The sequence below is a fragment of the Cajanus cajan genome, chromosome 2, assembly GCF_000230855.2.
Source record: "Cajanus cajan strain Asha chromosome 2, NIPB_CcT2T_4, whole genome shotgun sequence".
NCBI lineage: Eukaryota > Viridiplantae > Streptophyta > Magnoliopsida > Fabales > Fabaceae > Cajanus > Cajanus cajan.
The window spans coordinates 81,681,486-81,700,046 of NC_138518.1; the positions used below are offsets into that span (position 1 = coordinate 81,681,486).

Below are 18,561 nucleotides of genomic sequence, written 5' to 3' on the forward strand. Positions count from 1 at the left end.
ATTGTTTTCTTTTTCTATATCGAATATTGGATTCGATTCTTGTTTTATGCTGAATATTGAATAATTTTGTATACATTGTTTCTAAAATGAACATGGTTTTCTTGTATGTGGGTTTGGCAAGAATTTTAAGATAGTTTTTAAATTTCACCAATTTAAGGGCTTGTTTGGCCAAATTAGATTTTTTTTTTTTACGTGATTGAAACACGAATATCACGAGAGCTTATAACACTTACCCTGCTTGCTCTGCCAATTCCTTGATAAATTAGACTTATTTGATAAAGGAGTTTTTAGAATATATGTTATTTTATGTATTTTATAAGCTTCTAAATTTTAAAATTTTATCCATTTTTTTATTTTTTATTATATCATTTGACACTTACAAATTAATGTTATCAAACTTTTTTATTTTAATTAATTAACTTATTCACGGATTTTGTCTAATTCCCTTTGATGATGAGTTTCTTTTGAAAAGAATAATGATCTATTAGTAACTGTTCTATTATCATGTAAAAAAAAAATAGTTGACCTATTAAATCATAGGAAGTGCTTGGTTAAGTTCTTTCTGTTTTTGGGATAATGTTCTAAATGGTCCATTTGGATCAATTAATAGAAAAATTTTAATATCTACATTTTATTTATGAATCATTGATTTAATGTAAGTTTAAATTTATTGATATTGTTTTTATTATCATATAAGAATTAATAATCAATTTTTAATTAAAAATATAGGTGTCAGATCACTTATTATAATAATTTTTTTATCAAATTTATTGATATAGTCATAAGTTAACTTGAAAGCCAAAATTAAATATACCTGAATTATTTGTAACCTTTCTTTTACTTGTAAAATTTAAATTTGCTAATCAATCCTCCTTAAAAATAAGATTTCAAATGTACTGTTGAGAGAATGCTGATGTCATGTATGAATTATTTGACATATGAAAAGCCACAACTATATATATGATAGTAAATTGTAAAATATATTTGTCAATGGCACACCTTCCAAGTAAATGTTTGTGTATCAAATTAATATCTACCTTTATTCGCCAATTTTAAATTTTAAATTTATTCGCATGTTAATTAATTAGATAAAAAAAATTAAAAAGATTATTATAATTGTTTTTAAAAAATCTTAAATTACTGTTCGTAAGATATCAATTCATATTTAGTATTTAAAAATTAATAATATTCAATTGATAGAAATATTTGACATTTTTCTACAAACAAAATTATTTTACTTTATTTAAATATATTATTAATATAGATAACTTTTTACATTTTTATGATAATTAATTAAAATATTAAAATTATCTTATATAATCTGTGAGTTGTGTAGTCGATGGTGGATTGATGTGAGAGCAAGTCTACTTTTTTGTTTTAATTAAATTATTAATATATTTTTAAAATATTATGTTTTATAATCTTTAATTTTATATATTAAACTTAATAATAATTATTTTTAATATTTATATTTTACTCTATATGTATGATTATTTTTTTAAAAAAAATTACTCCTACGATCTTAAGGTCTTATATATTAAACTTAATAATAATTATTATAGGTACGTTTTTTTTATTTGTAAGAATAAATTTTTTTTTAAAACAAATTATCATTCTTTTATCGTTTTTATAAATCTGGTAAAAATAATCTACAATGCTAGTTGAATAAGCTATTTAATTGAAATAAAAATATTTGATAGTTATAACTTAAATGATAACTATAGAATAACATATTTAATGGTTTGAGGTGAAACAATTTTAAATAAGTAATTAAAGATAATATATATATATATATAAATAAAGAGAAAAAGAAAAATATTTAAATGATATTAGTGTAATTTATATCGACTATTACATATTTAATAAATTTTAATTAAATATAATTTTTTTTAAATTTATTGTTAGATTAAAAAAAAATTATTCGTAAATTATATATACAAAATTTTATATTAATTTAAAATAATATCTTATTTTTATATAATAAAATTGATATAATATATATAATTAATAATTTATATTTTATATCAAATTTCAACTATTTAATTATTAAATTTAAGGTTCTTAATTAGATATATTAAATTTATATTTTAAAAATTTTAAAATTATTTAATATTTTTAAAATAAATAAATTCCTCTTTATTTCAAAAAAGATATATTAAAATATAAATATTTTATTTATTCAATTTTTATAAAATTTGATATACACATTCAACATTATGAAATTATTTTTATAACTCGAAAGAAGTTATACTTATATCTCTTATTTAGTTTAAAATAAAAAATTATTTTTTAAACATTAATAATTAAAGTCATATTTTTTTCATTTTCTTTTTCTTTTTTATTCTTCCTCTTACGCGACTTTTGAGCTTCGCCTTCTCTATATAAATAACCTTTCCACGCTCTCTCAAACTACCGTAATCGCCGATCCTCTTATCTCCGACCACCGTTGTCTCTCGCCGGTTAGTTTCCTTCGCACTTTTCCACAATCGCATGTTCCTGAGTTCGGGTTAACACAACGAAACCTAACACTGAATTTTACGTAGGAAGTACAACTATCAATACCATGCTAGCTGCATGCACCCTTTTTTGTCACTTTCAGAATCTCACGTAGAAATTCCCCTCCAATTTTGTTGTTTCCTTTTTCCTTTTCACTTAAAAAAGTACTAGTATGAAATTCCCTAGTATACCCTTTTTGTAGTTTATTTGAGTGTATATATGTGGCTTCCCGTTGTGGGTTTATGGAATACGTTTTTCCATAATTTGACGTTTTCTGAAGGCAACACCGTTATTATTTATTATCTCTTTAAATATAGGACTCACTAGGGTTAGTTTGGTGGAATTGGAGTAACATGCATGAAGTCTTAGGTTTCAATCTCATTACACCAGAAAAATCTCTTTATTTATAGATTTATATTAACTTTGTTCATCTTTTACATATTTGCTACTACGAGAGTGAATCATATGAGAACTCTTTGTTATTGCGAATAATGAGAACATATGATTACAACCGTTAGGTTAAAATTGATTATTCAATCAATTCTATGCGATTTTCTTCCTTTTTAATTGAAGATCGCACATAATTTGTAATTAAATACCCAATCTGAATCATTATTTTAATGTATTGGTTATAATTAAATGTTCTGATTGGTCACAATAACGCAGAGTTCTACCAAGGGAGTCTAGGTATAGTTCACTTGGTTGAGTAGGAGGGTTTTTGTAAACCTCCTAGTACTGGGTTCAGAAAAAAGGAAAATAACCAAGGGTTCTCACCTTATATGCTCCCTTGCTAGTTGCTAATATTATATAATTTTGTTCATTCTATTTTTTTATTTTTTATCATCACTAATGCAGTTGTATATATCTGTGCTGATCAAGCACTGTAATTGTGATAGTTATGTTTTAATGTATTTTTTGTATTAATTATCCGTGTAGACTGTGGAGGATTAGAAATTGAATGCAGTGCATCTGTTGGTGAATTGATTGTTCTAGACTGGTGAATTGAAATGATTATCGGTGCCAAATGTAATTTTAAACAGGCTAACTAAGATTATCCTCAGTGAGAGAATATAATATGCTGTTTTTGTTTCTGGTTTTTCTTTTCCAGAATTCATTTTCGGGTGCAATGCCAAAGAGAAAAGGAAGAGGACGACCAAAAGGGTCTAGTGCTCAGAAAAAGGTTAAAGAGAGTGCAGATGGTGAATTGGTCATTCCAAATATCCCCTTAAAGGTGTTGAAAACTGAGCCTGGCTTTATTAAGGAACATGAAGGAGGTACACATAGATTGACTTGGTCACATTCTTGTATTTTGGAGTTTTATCTTTTTGTTGTGCATATGCTAATTGTTGTTAAATATCAACTTTGTGATTCAGGTACCAGTATGCTTAGGAAAAAGGGACCAGGACGGCCAAAAAGATCACAGACTCAAAATTGTCAAGAGAGTGACCACAGCAACTTGAATAGTTGCTTTAATCCATCAAATATGGTTGAAGTTGGTCCTGGATGTGAAGAATCAGAAGATGCAGGTATGGTTACCATAACAACTGGGTTATGATTTCTCTTTTTTTTATTTATTTCATCTTCTTTTTTCTCTATTCTATAATAAAATTTGTTAAACCTCCGCTCCACTCCACTTAGTACACTATGCTCCCTTGGTTCCGCTTCGGCATCTGCGAGCCCATAGAATATGAGTCATGAACATTACTTTATTAGCGAATTTGATGTAGTATTGATATTATTGGGAGAGCCCATTCCATCATAAAACTTTTCCCTACGACAAATTTGTTCATATCAAGAAGATTATCCAACGGCAATACTTATAATTGTATGCTAAAATAGCTCTGATAATAAGTAATATTTATTTATTTGCTTGGTATGTCTACTAAGGTAATGCGATGAGTTACCATGTTAAGAAAAGAGTTCTAAACTACTCTCTCTCTCTCTGCTTCTTCATACTCTGTGACTGTTACCTATATTGTCATCATTTTTTTTTCTGATTCCCTTGGGCTTGGTAGATAGAAGAGAGAGCATGTATGCTGATAGTTGCCTTATATTCAAGTATTTAACATTCGTTGTTTTAAAATACAGTTGTGCCCAACAAAAATAGACAAGGACTACCAAGTGGATCAGGGGGGCAGTACTGTCCAGAGAATGCTGATAGCAATAATTTTTATAGTAATCCATCAAATATGATGGAAGCCAGTCCTGGATGTAAGGAGGAACAAGAGCAGGAGCAGGAGGCTGGTACTACTAATTAGTATATTTTTATTGTCTTGTTTATTACTTATATACCCTCTTTTCTCTAATTAAAGGCAATTTTAAGGTTGTCACTGAAAAGGAATGGTTAATACTGCTGTTGGGCAAAAAGAATGACATGCATTTCATTCAGATTACTTTTCCCTGAAAAATATCGTGTTCTAAACCTAAATTGGCTTATTAAATAATTCAGTTGTAGATTTTAAGCTTGCTGGTTGTCCTGTATGGCATTATTGGAATTGATTGCTAGGAACATTTCAATAACTGACGTATTTTCATTTTTTTTTTTTTGTGTGTTTAAGATGCAGTTGACGTGCCTAGGAAAAGTGGATTATCACAACCAAGAGAGTCAACAGACCAGGAGAACCATCAACAAAATCCAGATGGAAAGTTGATTATGTTCATTTAAGTGGTGTCTTTTATTTTTGGCTGTAAGGTTCTATTTGACACTTGTCTTATTTTATGTTGTGTTTCAGATATTGTCATGCCTAAAAAAAAGGGAAGAGGACAGACAAGAGGGCTGAGTCTTCAAAGGAAGCGTCGTCAGAGTGCAGACGGAAAGTTGGATGTCATCATTCATCCTACGAAGCTGGTGGCAGTAGGTCCAGGCCGCAGTGATTTCATTACTGATCTTTCTCTTATTGTTCGCCAGAATGCCCGTCTTAATGTGCGCCAGTGGAAGAAGGTTCCACAAAGTACTAGGGATACAATAGTGGAAAAAATTCTGGTATGTATGTTGTGACATTGATATGTTTTGTTTTAATCTTGATTTGTAAAAGATGTTTGATGATTCATGATGCTATACGTTAAGGAGTAGATTTGCATTTTTGGCTGGTTTCTGGGGGTCATTCCTTGGTTTCTCTTCCATGGGGAGATGGGGCTTATTTTAACTAACATGCAAATGGTTACTCAATTAGGACACTACCATGCTTGTATGCACGAGGGATCATCAGTTTGTGGAATTTTAAAAAAAGGCATGGCTATGATTGTGGGTGTGAGCGGGGCACAAATGTGGATTTTGATGTGCTGATGGTTATAGATATTTTGGAAATTAAAAAAATAGACAAAAGGTATTTGTATAGTGGTTAATGGTTTGGTGAATAAGGGTAAAGCTATGGTGAATATAGTAAGTAGTGTGCTAAGCCCCTTTATGTAATAAGGGATCATTCTTTCATATTGATTATGTAGGAATAAGCAGAGATATATGAACTAATCATCATGATATTTCTTTGTGATTATTTGTGTCCATGCCTTTTATTTTCTGTTGTGCAAAGACTGATTTATTACATTCTGTTGATATTTCATCCTGTGCTATTCGATATTTGGATTATTCCTAATTAACTTGTTTTCGTCTAAGAATTTGTTTTGAAGTTAGTTACAGAGAAGTGAAGAGTAGCACATGTATAAATGTATAAATATAATAGGAGAGAGGAAACGAGAGGATATCTGTGTGAGAATTGGGCTTTTGGGCTATGGCGCTGCAGACCCTCAGTTATGCAAGTTAGGCAATGTTGAGGGGAAAAGTCCCTTATTCTTTCTAATAAGATACCAGGTTTCTATCTCTCTAGCTTGTTCACTTCGTTGTGTGTATGTGTGCTTTAAGTCAAATCTTGCCTTCTTGTCTGTAAGGCTGCTCTATTTGGTCTGTTCTGTCCTTTCGGTGATTTTTTTTTTATCCTTCCTATCTTCTATTATTTTATTCAAATTTGTTTGTGGATATATTGGATGAAGTAGTTTGATTTGCTTCAATTTTTGTTAACAGAACAATTGGAGACTTCCTGATACAGATGTGGTGAGGAAGGCTATTCTGAATGAAGCAGGCCGTTTATATCAGAATTGGCGCAGCAGGCTTCATGATTATTACTTAAAGTTTGAAACAAAGGAAGAGGCCTTGAAGCATGTCCCTGATGATATTAATAATTCTGATTGGCAATTCTTAGTTGATTATTTTACCAGCCCTTATTTTGAGGTACACTAATTTGTGCTCGTCTATCCGCCATTCTGCCCTGTGAATGTCAATAAATTTCATAACATTCTCTATGTCAATAATCTTCAGATAATGAGTGCAATAAACAAGGCAAATAAGGCAAAACATCTGCTGAAACATACTGCAGGGTCAAAATCCTTTCTAGCAGTTAGCTATGATGCAGTGAGAGTTCTGCTTTACTCGATCTTTGTTTATGATTGTCAAATTTAATTGGAAGTCATTTTTAGTGTACTGTTTTATAATTATAAGCATATAATTTTAACAGCGTGACCCAATGACTGGAAAGGAGCCCAATTCGCAGACTTTTTGGCAGATGACACACAAAAGGGCAAATGGGGAATGGATTGACGAAGCATCGAAGGAAGTCAATGTAATTGCATTTTAGATTACTCATTAGTGCGATATTATCTGTATATAATTTGATTTGATGTTGTACAAAATTATTGTAGGACAAAGTTGCTGAACAAATTAATGAGAAGAGATGTCAGATAGAAGATTCCCAGGAAGTGGTGGAAACAAGTGAACAAGAAATTATTAATACTGCCTTCAAGACAGTGGTTGGGAAGAAATCATATATGCAAGGTTTTGGAGAAGGACTAAGGTCATCATCATCATCATCAAACTCCAATACAATTCAACAGCTGCAAGCTGAATTAGATGCCCAAAAGAGAGAGACAGAGAATGCGAAGAAAGAATGCAATGAAATAAGAGCTAGACTTGTTGAGGTTAAGTCTCATCTAGAGGAGGAGAGGCTGAAATGCAAGGAGATAGAGGCTCGTCTTTTGGATCGTCAAAATGAGATGCAAGAGATCAACTGTCAGGTTCAAGCCGCCATCCAGGCTGCATTATCTCAGTATCTACCTCCAGTAAGTATAAAAGATAAATATATTGTTGGATATTCAATTTTATGATGTACATTGGTTTAAGTTGACTCTAATTTTGAAATAAAGTAATTTTTAGTGTAGGATACGAATTTTCATTACTAATGCTTTTGAATCATATGTAATATTCGAATTTTTTTCTGAATAGTACCAAAAGATCTGACCTTTGGTATCAAAGCAGTTGTTTTACAGATTAAATGGCAATATATTATCAATTTTTACAGTTAGCCCTTGATACACCTATAAATCTGATTCCTGTCAATAGTTTCATTTTGATGGATATGAAATAGGAGGAATATACGAGGAAACATCTTTGTATAGAATGGGGCTTTATCATTGCTGGCCCTTCCATGAGTAGCTTAGATTTTATTACATAATAATATCATAGATGGTATTATTTTTCTTTTTTTATTGAACTTTGAAACTAGTAATTTGGCTACTAAGCTGAGGATTTGTCAGCAGTTTAGGTCTTTAGGAGAACTAGTTGAGTTTGACCATTTAAAGATTATATATTTTGGGTTTGGTTTTTGTTTTGGGATTGCGATAACTATTTAGTTGTTTCTGTTCTAGATTTCTTTCCTTCTTCGTCATCTCGAATCCTTTTATGCCTTCACTCTGTGTGCGTTTATTATTTTTTTACATATTTAGTATGAATATTACATCTTTAAATTTTCTTCCATTGTGTTATTGTTTCAAAAAAATGGCATTAACCGCTGTCTTGTCATTATAGAAAACCGAAGCAGAGACCTCATCAAAACATAGAAGAAAGATTGCAGAACTTGAAGCACAACTCCATGAGGCAGAGGATGTGATAACAGATATTAGATCAGAATTAATTAAATATCGCATGGATTAGGAAAGTGAAGTATGCAATTACAAACTTTTTAGTGCATAATATATTACAATTTTAGTAGTATTTTTTGGACATTCGAGTAGATGATCAGCTATTGCCAATTGTTAAACAAATTATTTATAGCAGTATTTTAGTATGAGCAAACATGTTTATTATAAATAAAATTTATAATAAATTATATATAAATAAATATTATGTTTGAATATATAAATTATATTTAAAATTAGTATATATAAGTATTTTTAAACATAAATTATATTTTAAATTTATGATAAATAATTTATATTATAAAAATTGTTTATTGATAATTTAGTTAAAATATTAATATTTAATTTATAAATAATTATGATAAATAAAAATTGAATTAGATAAGATGTTAAAAAAAAAGATTTACAAACTTTTTTGTCAAAGAAAAGTTCTTTAAAAACATTTTCGCACACAAGATTAAGAATTGTGTTTAATATATGAAAATTGATGGCTTTGCCCTGGATATAAGTATCTGAATCTTTTGGTTAAAGATCTCATCTGTTAATACAGCAACTAATACAAAGTGGACGAAAGTATGAGCTCCTGTTTCGGGAAGGAATCACGCTTTAAATTTTTAAAATATATATATGATGTATTTTTATCAAATTAAATCTTTCATATAGAAACCCATTGCGTATCTCAAATTTTAAAGGAAATTACTGGATGGCGATGTCATGAAGTTTGGAAGGTCAATTTGTATTACTGGATGTCAATTTTCAGAAAAGTGGTTGTTCCACATTTGTTTTGACACGATTTCTATTATTAAATGTAAAACAGAAATAGAACTATAGAAGTATGATTTATAATTTTATATTTTTAATAAATTATAACTGGCAAAAGAAAAAAAAGGTATTTTATACTTCTGTGAGGTTATTTTTGAAGAGAGTAGTTTTTTTATACATTTCTTTTTTTTTTCATTCTTAAAAAATATTTTGGTGAAAAAAAGTTAGAATATAAAAAGGTTATAAATATCTTTCACAAAGTGGACACTAAAAAAATAATATCTCTTTTGTATAGTTATTGATTAATAATAAGATGTGATCAGAAGAAAATATATGAGAAGAGAAGATATTGGTAACTTTTCATTAAATTTTAAATCATTTAAATGTATGAGATAATAGAATATATACATCGATATACCCATGTTTAATCATAAAACGCTCTGTATATTATATATGTTAATTTTTAAAATAATTATATTAAAAGTGACACTAATAATAAATTTTACACGAGAATCTATGTCATTAAACTATAAATATATAACTATCATTGTAAATTTCTAATCAAGCCTTCATAGTCACATCTAATTTATAGATATCAGTTATAAAGTTTTAATTTATTCGAACCAAAAGGCATGAAGGGTATCATCTATGAAATAACACGACCAAACTACGAAGTCTACAGAGAAGATTGGGTTCTACGGGAAAGAACCATGTTATTTCTCAATTGTTTTTATTGTTCTTTCTCAATTCCAAAAGCTAAATTATGTGTTCATTACAATCAAAACCTTTGCATGTCTCTAATTATAAATTGCATGATGAAAAAAAAAAACTAATTAACAAGATCATGTAAATACAAAATTATTACATGTTTTATTAAAAAGAATAATTGAGTTAGATGTGTCTCCGAAAATTCAAAAAAGAAAGATGAGAGAAAAGTTTTCATCACATTAAATTTAAGTTCATAATATAGATTAATATATTACAAGCTAATTCATCATATAATTTAAATAGTCTAATAGATGAGGATAGAAATATCCTCATCATTCATCAATTAAATAATATAATTGATGATGCATTCTTGAAAATAAGGACTTATTTTATTATAGATCAATAAAATTTAATTAAATTCCATCCCTTTGGTCAGGAGTTTATGACTTTGTTACTACATCAAATCTTTTATTTCATAAGTGATGTCGAGATCACCAGATATCAATTATCTACTCAGAATAAAGGTTTAATAAAATATTTATCTTATAATTAAGTTATATCAATATTTATCATATAATTAGATTATATCAATAAATATTAACCATAATTGATATATTAATAATTAAAAAATATTTTAAAATAATTAACTAAAATTAATTCATAAAATAGATTGATTAAGTAATTAATATAACGTTTCAGATTTTCAGTCATTTTAGTTTCAAAATAATGTATGGAAAAGGTAAATACAAAATTTTGATCCATGGAATATGCATGGAACAATGATTATTAGCATGTTAAGTAAATCTTGCATCTGAACTCGAGTTATGAAAAGGTGAGAAGGAGATTTGAAATAACTTTGTAAGTCTTGATTCATGATTAACTTATTTTTGAAATTCAACTCACCTAAATTTTTGTCTACTAAAATAATATTAATGCAATTACTTCAATATGTCAATTATTAAATTTTATACATAATTCTTCTCTTTTTCTTCAATAAACATTACTTTCATTGTAGAGATAAAATAATACTTTCAGTCATAATTTCATATTTAAATTAAGAAATATTTTTAGTTATTTGATCTCTTTGTTAATGTAAGATTATTTGATAAATAAATTTATTACTGTTTTTATATCAATATCTATATTATTAATACATAAAAAAAATACTTCTTTTATTGTATACAAATTTTAAACTAATTTATTTTTAATTATAAGTATTTTTAGATTATTTTTTCTTTCTTTATCTCTTTTTTTTTTACTTTAATAATATTTAATTTTCAAATCTCTCTTTCAATAATTGCTAGTTAATAATAAAGGTGATATGTCTTTTTTAAACTATTTTATCCTTATAATCACTTGCAAGTCAATATTCCTTTTTCTAATAATAGTATTATTATATTTAGTTTCTTTTTTCCATCTTTCTCACTTCATGGTGACTAGTATCTCATACTTTGTAACCACCTGCTATAATATTGCTCTTCTTATTTTACTTTTATTTATTTAATAAAATAGATAAATATTCCATTCCTTATGATTATTAACAAAGTTGAATTTCTTCTTTCGCATATATATATTTTATCAGAATAGACTATATTAAAAGAGGAAAAGACTAGTCTTATGATGCGTTCATAGTCCATAATTAAAATTAGTTATTATTTTTTATGATAGAATATTTAATATTAATATTAATATTATTTATAAAAAAACAGTTTAACTAGATATTGTTTCTTATTACTAAAATTAACCACCTTTTTTGTCTTAACTTTTTTTCCCTTTCATTTTTTTTTTACTTTATAAAACACACATACATTCTTTCGTATTATTTTAGAATTTAGGGTTTAATATTTAAGATTTTCAGAATATGTATTAGTTACTTTATCTGCTCAATAACTTACCCAGTTGCCTAATCAAACTCCCGACTTATTAGTTTTTTTCTTTTCATTAATTAATTCCATTCATAAAACATCTTTAATTTTTTATAGAAGATATCTGTCCTCCACTAGTATTGAGCAAAGACTCAGTAAGCTGCACATGCCTTGACTTGAAACTCATGGAGCAATAATCAGTCACTTTAGCCTATCAATCTGCAAAATATGTAGATCTATACACAACAGCTGCTGGCAGAGCTTCATATAGATGAATCTTTCTTAACCGTTGCTGATCTCTTGGTGGATCCCAATTCTGAAGTGTTGGGCAAAGGTACACATCAACCTTTCTTAACTGTTTTGCTCCTGATTCCTCCCAGACAGATCACTTTTGTCTTGATTATTTGATTCTCTATGTTAGTTTCAGTAAGTTACTACTTTAAATAGTGCTACTTTATAGTCTGGCTGGTTTCTTTTTTCTTAAACACTCCAGAAAACCTGTAACATAAAAAAGAAAAATAAAAAAAACCTTTATGTGCTTCGAAATGTTTGCTTTAGAATTTATGATTTTAATCTTTTCCAACATGTAATTGTCTATATTTGAATTATTTTTACAATCAAACATAAAAAGAATGCTCATCCAAGGTGCACAAATAATGATCAACTATGTTAATAGATGGATAAATCATTAGACTTTTCATATTGAAATTTGAGAAGTCCTAACAAAACACTCTACCACACTCTTTATAATAATGATAAGCGTAATGCATTCTCTTTTAACCGCATACTTTCATGTTAGTTGAAATTTATTAAAAATTATAAAAATAAAGAGAATGACACACTAAATAAGAAACAAGACTCACAAAGATTTGCAATTTCTTTTTGGGTTCCATAGATATGATCTACATGATGCTTCAAAATTAACAACTAAAGACTAATTTGCGTGTTACATGTGGCTTGCGATACTAGTATTTCTCTTTAGTTTTGACTAATACATATTCATATTCAATAATACTAAGATGCTTGTTAATGCTTCAAAATTTTATCCCCTAACACGTAGAATTTCAATACTTTGATTTGGTGTATTGTATAATCATAACCTTTTCTTTCAATTTCTTTGTTAATTTATTCCAGGCTTTGAAGTTTCATAATGTCTGGGGTTGAGCTTGCGGGTCCTCTTATTGGAGAGGTGGGAGCACTTGGAGTTGGAAATTTACATAATAAAATTGCATCTAAAATTGCATCTTCTAAAAGCCTTGATGACAACTACAACAGTTTGGTCAAAGATAAGGAGATGCTACTTGCAATAAAGAAGGATAAAGAGTGGGAAGTTCAAAGAAACGGCCACAAAGATACCACTAATGCTTATAAACTGTGGGCAAATAGGGTATCAAATGCTGTTGAAGAAGTACAGAAGCTGAAAGATAAATACGAAGAAAAAACGCTACCCTTTTGGCACATTCAAAAACGTTCACGTCTGAGTGAAGAGATGCAGAAGAAGTGCAACTTTGTTCTTGAACTTATGAGAGATGAATGTTTAAGAGATTTTCTAGTTGATAAACCACCTGAGCCTGTCTTAAAGGAGTTAAATGTTCCACAGATAAGTGGATATCCAACCCTTCAGGGTGCCTTGGAAGATATTTTGGGTTTGCTCAAAAATAATAAGATCAAAGTCATTGGAGTGTGTGGAACAAAAGGGGTGGGGAAAACGACAATATTGCGGAACCTGAACAACCATGAAGAGGTTGCTAAACTGTTTGAAATTGTCATCTTTATGAAAGTTACTTCTGATAATCATAAGCTTCAAGAGAAAATCACTAATAGGTTGATGCTGGACATAGAAGCCAACAAGGAGCATAGTAGTGATGATGTTGCAAGAAGAATACACAAAGAGCTGGAGACAAAAAAGTATTTGTTGATTTTGGATGAGGTTGAAAATGTCATCAATTTGGAGCAGTTGGGAATTCCAAGTAATAATAATGGAAGTAAGGTGGTGATTGTCACTCGATTACCTATGGTTTATAAGTTGAGTAAGGTACAAAGGGTCATCAAAGTCATGGAACTATCTCCCGAGGAAGCATGGAAGATGTTTAGAGACACTGTTCGTGCCTTCAATCCTAAGATTGATTCCCCTGACATTCAACCTATTGCCAAACTTGTATGCAAGAGGTGTTGTCGTCTTCCACTTCTTATTTACAAAATAGCAAATTCTTTCAAATTGAAAGAGTCTGCTCCTAGTTGGTGGGTGGGACTTGAAGATCTTAAACCATGGCCACAAATTCAAAATCAAGGTCTCCAAGAGTTGTACTCATGTCTGAAATTCTGTTATGATGAACTGAGAGATAAAAAGAAGCAAAAATGTTTTCTATACACTTCAATGTATCCTGCGGATTGCAAGGTTTACACTGATTATTTAGTGGAGTGTTGGACAGCACAAGGTTTACTTGGTGATATAAATAACAAAAGGTCATATCGAAGTGCACGCAATTGTGGTATTGACATATTGGAACATCTTGCTAATGTCTCTTTACTAGAGAAAGGAGAAGCCATGATATATGTCAACATGAATGATTGTATGAGACAACTTGCACTGCACATATGCTCTAAAGATCCTGAGTGTAGTTTTTATCTCCAAGATGGTGAAGAATATGAAAATCTCTCAAATTCAAGAGCTTGGCAGCAGGCTAGGTGGGTCTCTATGAGACAACTGATTGATTTACCAACAAGCCAAGATTGCAGCATGATTTTGACACTGTTGCTGCGAAAAAGTCCAAATCTAACTACAATACCACAAGCTTTTTTTGAGAACATGAATGGTCTACTTTTATTAGACTTGTATTGTAGCAAGATTACAAAGTTGCCACCATCTCTCTCAAAATTAACTGGTCTAAGGAGTTTATTTCTTAACAGTTGTGAGCTCTTGGAATCATTGTCACCTGAAATAAAATCACTTCAATTTCTAGAGGTTCTTGACATCCGAGATACCAAAGTAACTTTCCTACCTTTACAAATTAGATGTTTGACCAATCTAAGATGCTTGCGAATTCCATTCATTGCAAGTGATGCACAGAATGGAGCTCAAAATGTTGATGTGATTTCAAAGCTTCATAGGTTGGAAGAATTAACCATTCAAGTCATATCCTATGAACAATGGTGCAATGATGCTGAAAATGTACTGCAACATGTGGCTGATTTGGAAAATTTAACTCATCTCAGGTGTTGTTTTCCTTCCTCAATCATTCTTGGACAATTTCTTTCACGAAGTAAATCATGGAAGAATTGTGAGCAGCAAAATTCATTTAGATTCTTTGTGGGATGTCAAGACTCAAGACGACCTCAAATACTTGAATCTTCTGAGTATAAGATTACTAGTTATTTGAGGTACTGCAATGGTGGACAGAAGGATGACTCGAAAATTACTGAGGTATTCTCGAAAGCTGATGCACTTGAATTAGTTTGCCATAAAGATATCAAAAAATTGTCAAATTTTGTTGGCATAGTGTGTTTGGAACGTATTCGTTGTCTTTCGATTGAAAGATGCAATAAAGTTTTAACAATTGTGTCAGCTGATACAAGTGGCAATATTATGAATGGAATCCAAACAGAAACAAGAGCCATCTTGCCAAATTTGGAGCAATTATATTTGGAAAATTTGCTCAATCTAAAATGTGCTTTTAGAGGTCCCTTGCACGTTGGAACATTTTCCAAATTACAAATTTTATCATTGAAGAATTGTCCATCACTGAATGAAATTTTTAGCAATGGAGCAATTCAAAATTTTTGTGAACTTCAAAAGTTAAAAATTGAAGATTGTTCAAAAATTGAAGAACTTATCATACTAAGAGAAGACGTTGAAGGAGAAAAGGAGGTGCTTCCAAAACTAGAGATGCTTTTGTTGGTTAACTTAGCTGACTTAAAAATTATGTGCTCCAACCATACATTAGCTTGGTCCTCTCTAGAGCTGTTGAGGATTCATAATTGCCCAAAGTTGAAAACTTTACCACTACACACTAACAATGCAGCCAACTTGAAGACTATTAAAGGCCAACTTGAATGGTGGAATGAATTGGATTGGACAGACAATGTTGAAGTTTATCAGCGATTGCATCCCATCTTTGTCGCCTCAAATGAGTATTTTCCTTAGATATCTTCTTTCATGCTTGTAATCCCTCTTAAATGTCAAAAATAAGATGAGTTTATTTGTCTTTCTATATAGTTTATTGTTAGAAACTAAAGAAAAACAATGGTTTGGATTGTATTATTTTATAGTTTGTTGTGTGTTTGAAGATTTGTGACTAAAAGCTTGTTCTAGAATATAGAGTTATAATTAAGTCAGGAAAGAGAACCAATAATGATTTATATTTTCATAGTTTATTGCAAGAAAGTAGAGAAAAATGTCTTGAATTGTATTATATTATGGTTTTTGTGTATTTTGAAATTTGTGACTAAAAAGTTGTACTAGTTTATAGACATGGTGTGACACCCTTCTAGAAGATATAAAAAAAATAACAAAATTTAAAAAAAAATAAAAATAACATAATAACTCTCTTCGTGGAATGTTGGAAAACGGTTCACATCTTTATTCATCATTTAAAATAAAATATATAAAATATTGTTTCAAAAGAAATAATAATAATCTTTTAAATCAATAAAGTTCTGGTAATAAAGCATATTTAAACAGAAGTTCAACTTATAAACCACTACTAATCTTAAAACTCATTCTCAATATCTTAATATCAGAGCAAGACCTTTCTTTATATTTCTTTTTCCTCAAAATGTTGTGTGTTTGAAAATTTGTGAATAAAAGGTTGTACTAATTTATAGGCTTGTACTGAGTCAATTGGAATGTGAAAGATAATATTATGTTGAAAGAGAACTAATAATAATTTTTTAAACTCATGATAAAATAAACAAGTGTAAATACAACTATCTTATCATAAATTACTATGTATGATAAATTTGTTAATTTTTATAGTAATTATTTTAAAATTAGTATAAAATAACAATATTGTTATTAAACTCTAAACTTGTGTTACTTCTTTTTTTACGTATTGAAGACCTCATTCGTTAGCCTCAGTAAAATTAGAGAGCTTGGAGAACAAATCTATGAAGTAAAAGATGTAACAACATATCTTAATAGGTATAAGTAGTTCTCCCATTAGTAGTTTATAGGTATATCTTAGAATATATCTTATGAACCCTTTTGTTTGGGTGGTGTTGGTTAAAGGGAGAAAGAGGGTGTGGTTTAATACATAAAAAAGCTTTGTGGAAGCGTTGAGAAGAATCATGACTCTTAGAATGCAAGGAATACACAATGCATGATGGAAGGAAGAATATTATTCATGATTTTAAAGCAAACTACTTCAATAAATGTTTTATTTATGATCAACATAGACGTTCTGGAATTGATAAAAATATATCAAATGATTTTGCAATGGCTGCTTCCAATGTTCACCCACATTTTTGCATGCAACTTCTTTGTTGTGCATATAAAATGTGCAAATGTTTTTGTTAGGACACACCTTATGTTGCTTGACTTTACTAATAAAGGTTTCTTTGCTATTAAAAAAAAGGTAGTTATATCATTAAAAGGGTCTAAATTATTACTCAGATTTAAATAATAGCTGCGTAAGAAAAGGAATCGACCCATTTATCCTTGCAAATTGTTGACCTTACATGTGAATGATGAGAACTGGTGCCTTAGTGCCTCGGTTATGTTTTGCTATTAGACCACAGGCTAGGCATATGATGTTCACACAATCAGACTTGTAATTTTACTTTACGTACATGAATACTACTCATATGAGATCCTAATTAATTTTTAGGTTTAAAGTGCATTTGATCCCATGCAGTATTCATATGCGATTTTAGTCTCTTAGTTTTTAATTTTATAATTTTAGTTTTTAAATTTTTTTAAGGGATTCTTTTAATTTTTTAAAATTCATTTAGTCCCAAAGGAGCCAAAGCACCCAACTTAAAAATCTCTATAACATGTTACACGTGAATCGGGTAAAAAAATAAAAACCAGATCAACTACACTAATCACCCGAACACAAGGAAAGAGCTCCTTAACTTCTTGAACCATTGAGAAACATGGATGCAAAACATCACATCCCTCTAGATCAATCTGATAGCTACTTGAGAATCAGATTCCAATCAAATGTGGTCAAAACCTCTGCCTCCTTCCTGCTAATGCATACCCTTCCTGATTCCCCAAAAGCTACGCAAGAGTAATATTAAAGCAACCAATAAAATGAGAAAAGCCAAAGATAAAATTCTGACATATGATTACAGCAGACACCACCACATGCCACCTTCCAACTAAATGTATACACAGTACCATCACATTGACCTTAACAAAATTACGGTATGGAGGAAACCATGATACCAACTACAGGTGAAACCATTTGATACCAATTACAGGTGAAGTAACGATCTTTTATTCAAAGAGATTTCAAAAGTCAAACTAGACATCACCTACTGTCCCATGACTCTATTTCTAGAAATCGCGACTCTGGATTGGCTCCCATCTCTGTCTAAAAATCCAATTCTTACGCCTTTGCCAAATACAATCCAAAGTTATGGCAAAAATAAGGCCCAGTTCTCACCAACATGCATATTACAATTAGCATTAAAATTAAAGACTAAAATTGAAAAAATTAAAAATGGGGAACAAATGATATCATAGGGAGATCAAAAATCCAATGAGCATAAAAAAATTAATTTAAGAGTATAAGTCTGTCTAAACAATATATGAAATTATATT

At 29.5% G+C, this 18,561-nt stretch overlaps 2 protein-coding genes across 3 annotated transcripts; both read left to right on the forward strand.

Moving 5' to 3' along the window:
• The first annotated feature begins 1,961 nt into the window (after window positions 1-1,961).
• Window positions 1,962-8,586, forward strand: LOC109802193 (uncharacterized). Of its 2 annotated transcripts, none has more exons than XM_083069304.1 (11): window positions 1,962-2,459; window positions 3,605-3,770; window positions 3,870-4,022; window positions 4,585-4,740; window positions 5,061-5,137; window positions 5,228-5,479; window positions 6,515-6,721; window positions 6,809-6,901; window positions 7,005-7,109; window positions 7,189-7,605; window positions 8,351-8,586. In XM_083069304.1, the coding sequence occupies exons 2-11, from the start codon at window positions 3,623-3,625 to the stop codon at window positions 8,474-8,476; spliced, it is 1,734 nt and encodes a 577-aa protein (XP_082925430.1). In that variant the 5' UTR covers window positions 1,962-2,459; window positions 3,605-3,622; the 3' UTR covers window positions 8,477-8,586. The 2 variants fall into 2 exon arrangements, with proteins under 2 accessions (XP_082925430.1, XP_082925429.1); XM_083069303.1 differs by having other exon boundaries at window positions 1,964-2,459; window positions 5,055-5,137.
• Window positions 8,587-11,915: 3,329 nt separating this feature from the next.
• Window positions 11,916-16,162, forward strand: LOC109799810 (disease resistance protein At4g27190). Its single transcript, XM_020360448.3, has 2 exons — window positions 11,916-12,129; window positions 12,930-16,162. Exon 2 carries the CDS (start codon window positions 12,946-12,948, stop codon window positions 15,937-15,939), a length of 2,994 nt encoding a protein of 997 aa, XP_020216037.2. The 5' UTR covers window positions 11,916-12,129; window positions 12,930-12,945; the 3' UTR covers window positions 15,940-16,162.
• Window positions 16,163-18,561: the final 2,399 nt, after the last annotated feature.

Excerpts from the sequence above, each read along its gene's own strand:
- LOC109799810 (XM_020360448.3), top strand. The coding sequence starts at position 12,946 with ATGTCTGGGGTTGAGCTTGCGGGTCCTCTTATTGGAGAGGTGGGAGCA.
- LOC109802193 (XM_083069303.1), top strand. The coding sequence starts at position 3,623 with ATGCCAAAGAGAAAAGGAAGAGGACGACCAAAAGGGTCTAGTGCTCAG. Across the intron at positions 4,023-4,584 it reads TGAAGAATCAGAAGATGCAG|TTGTGCCCAACAAAAATAGA; the intron begins GTATGGTTACCA and ends TTTAAAATACAG. Across the intron at positions 6,902-7,004 it reads TAGCAGTTAGCTATGATGCA|CGTGACCCAATGACTGGAAA; the intron begins GTGAGAGTTCTG and ends TAATTTTAACAG.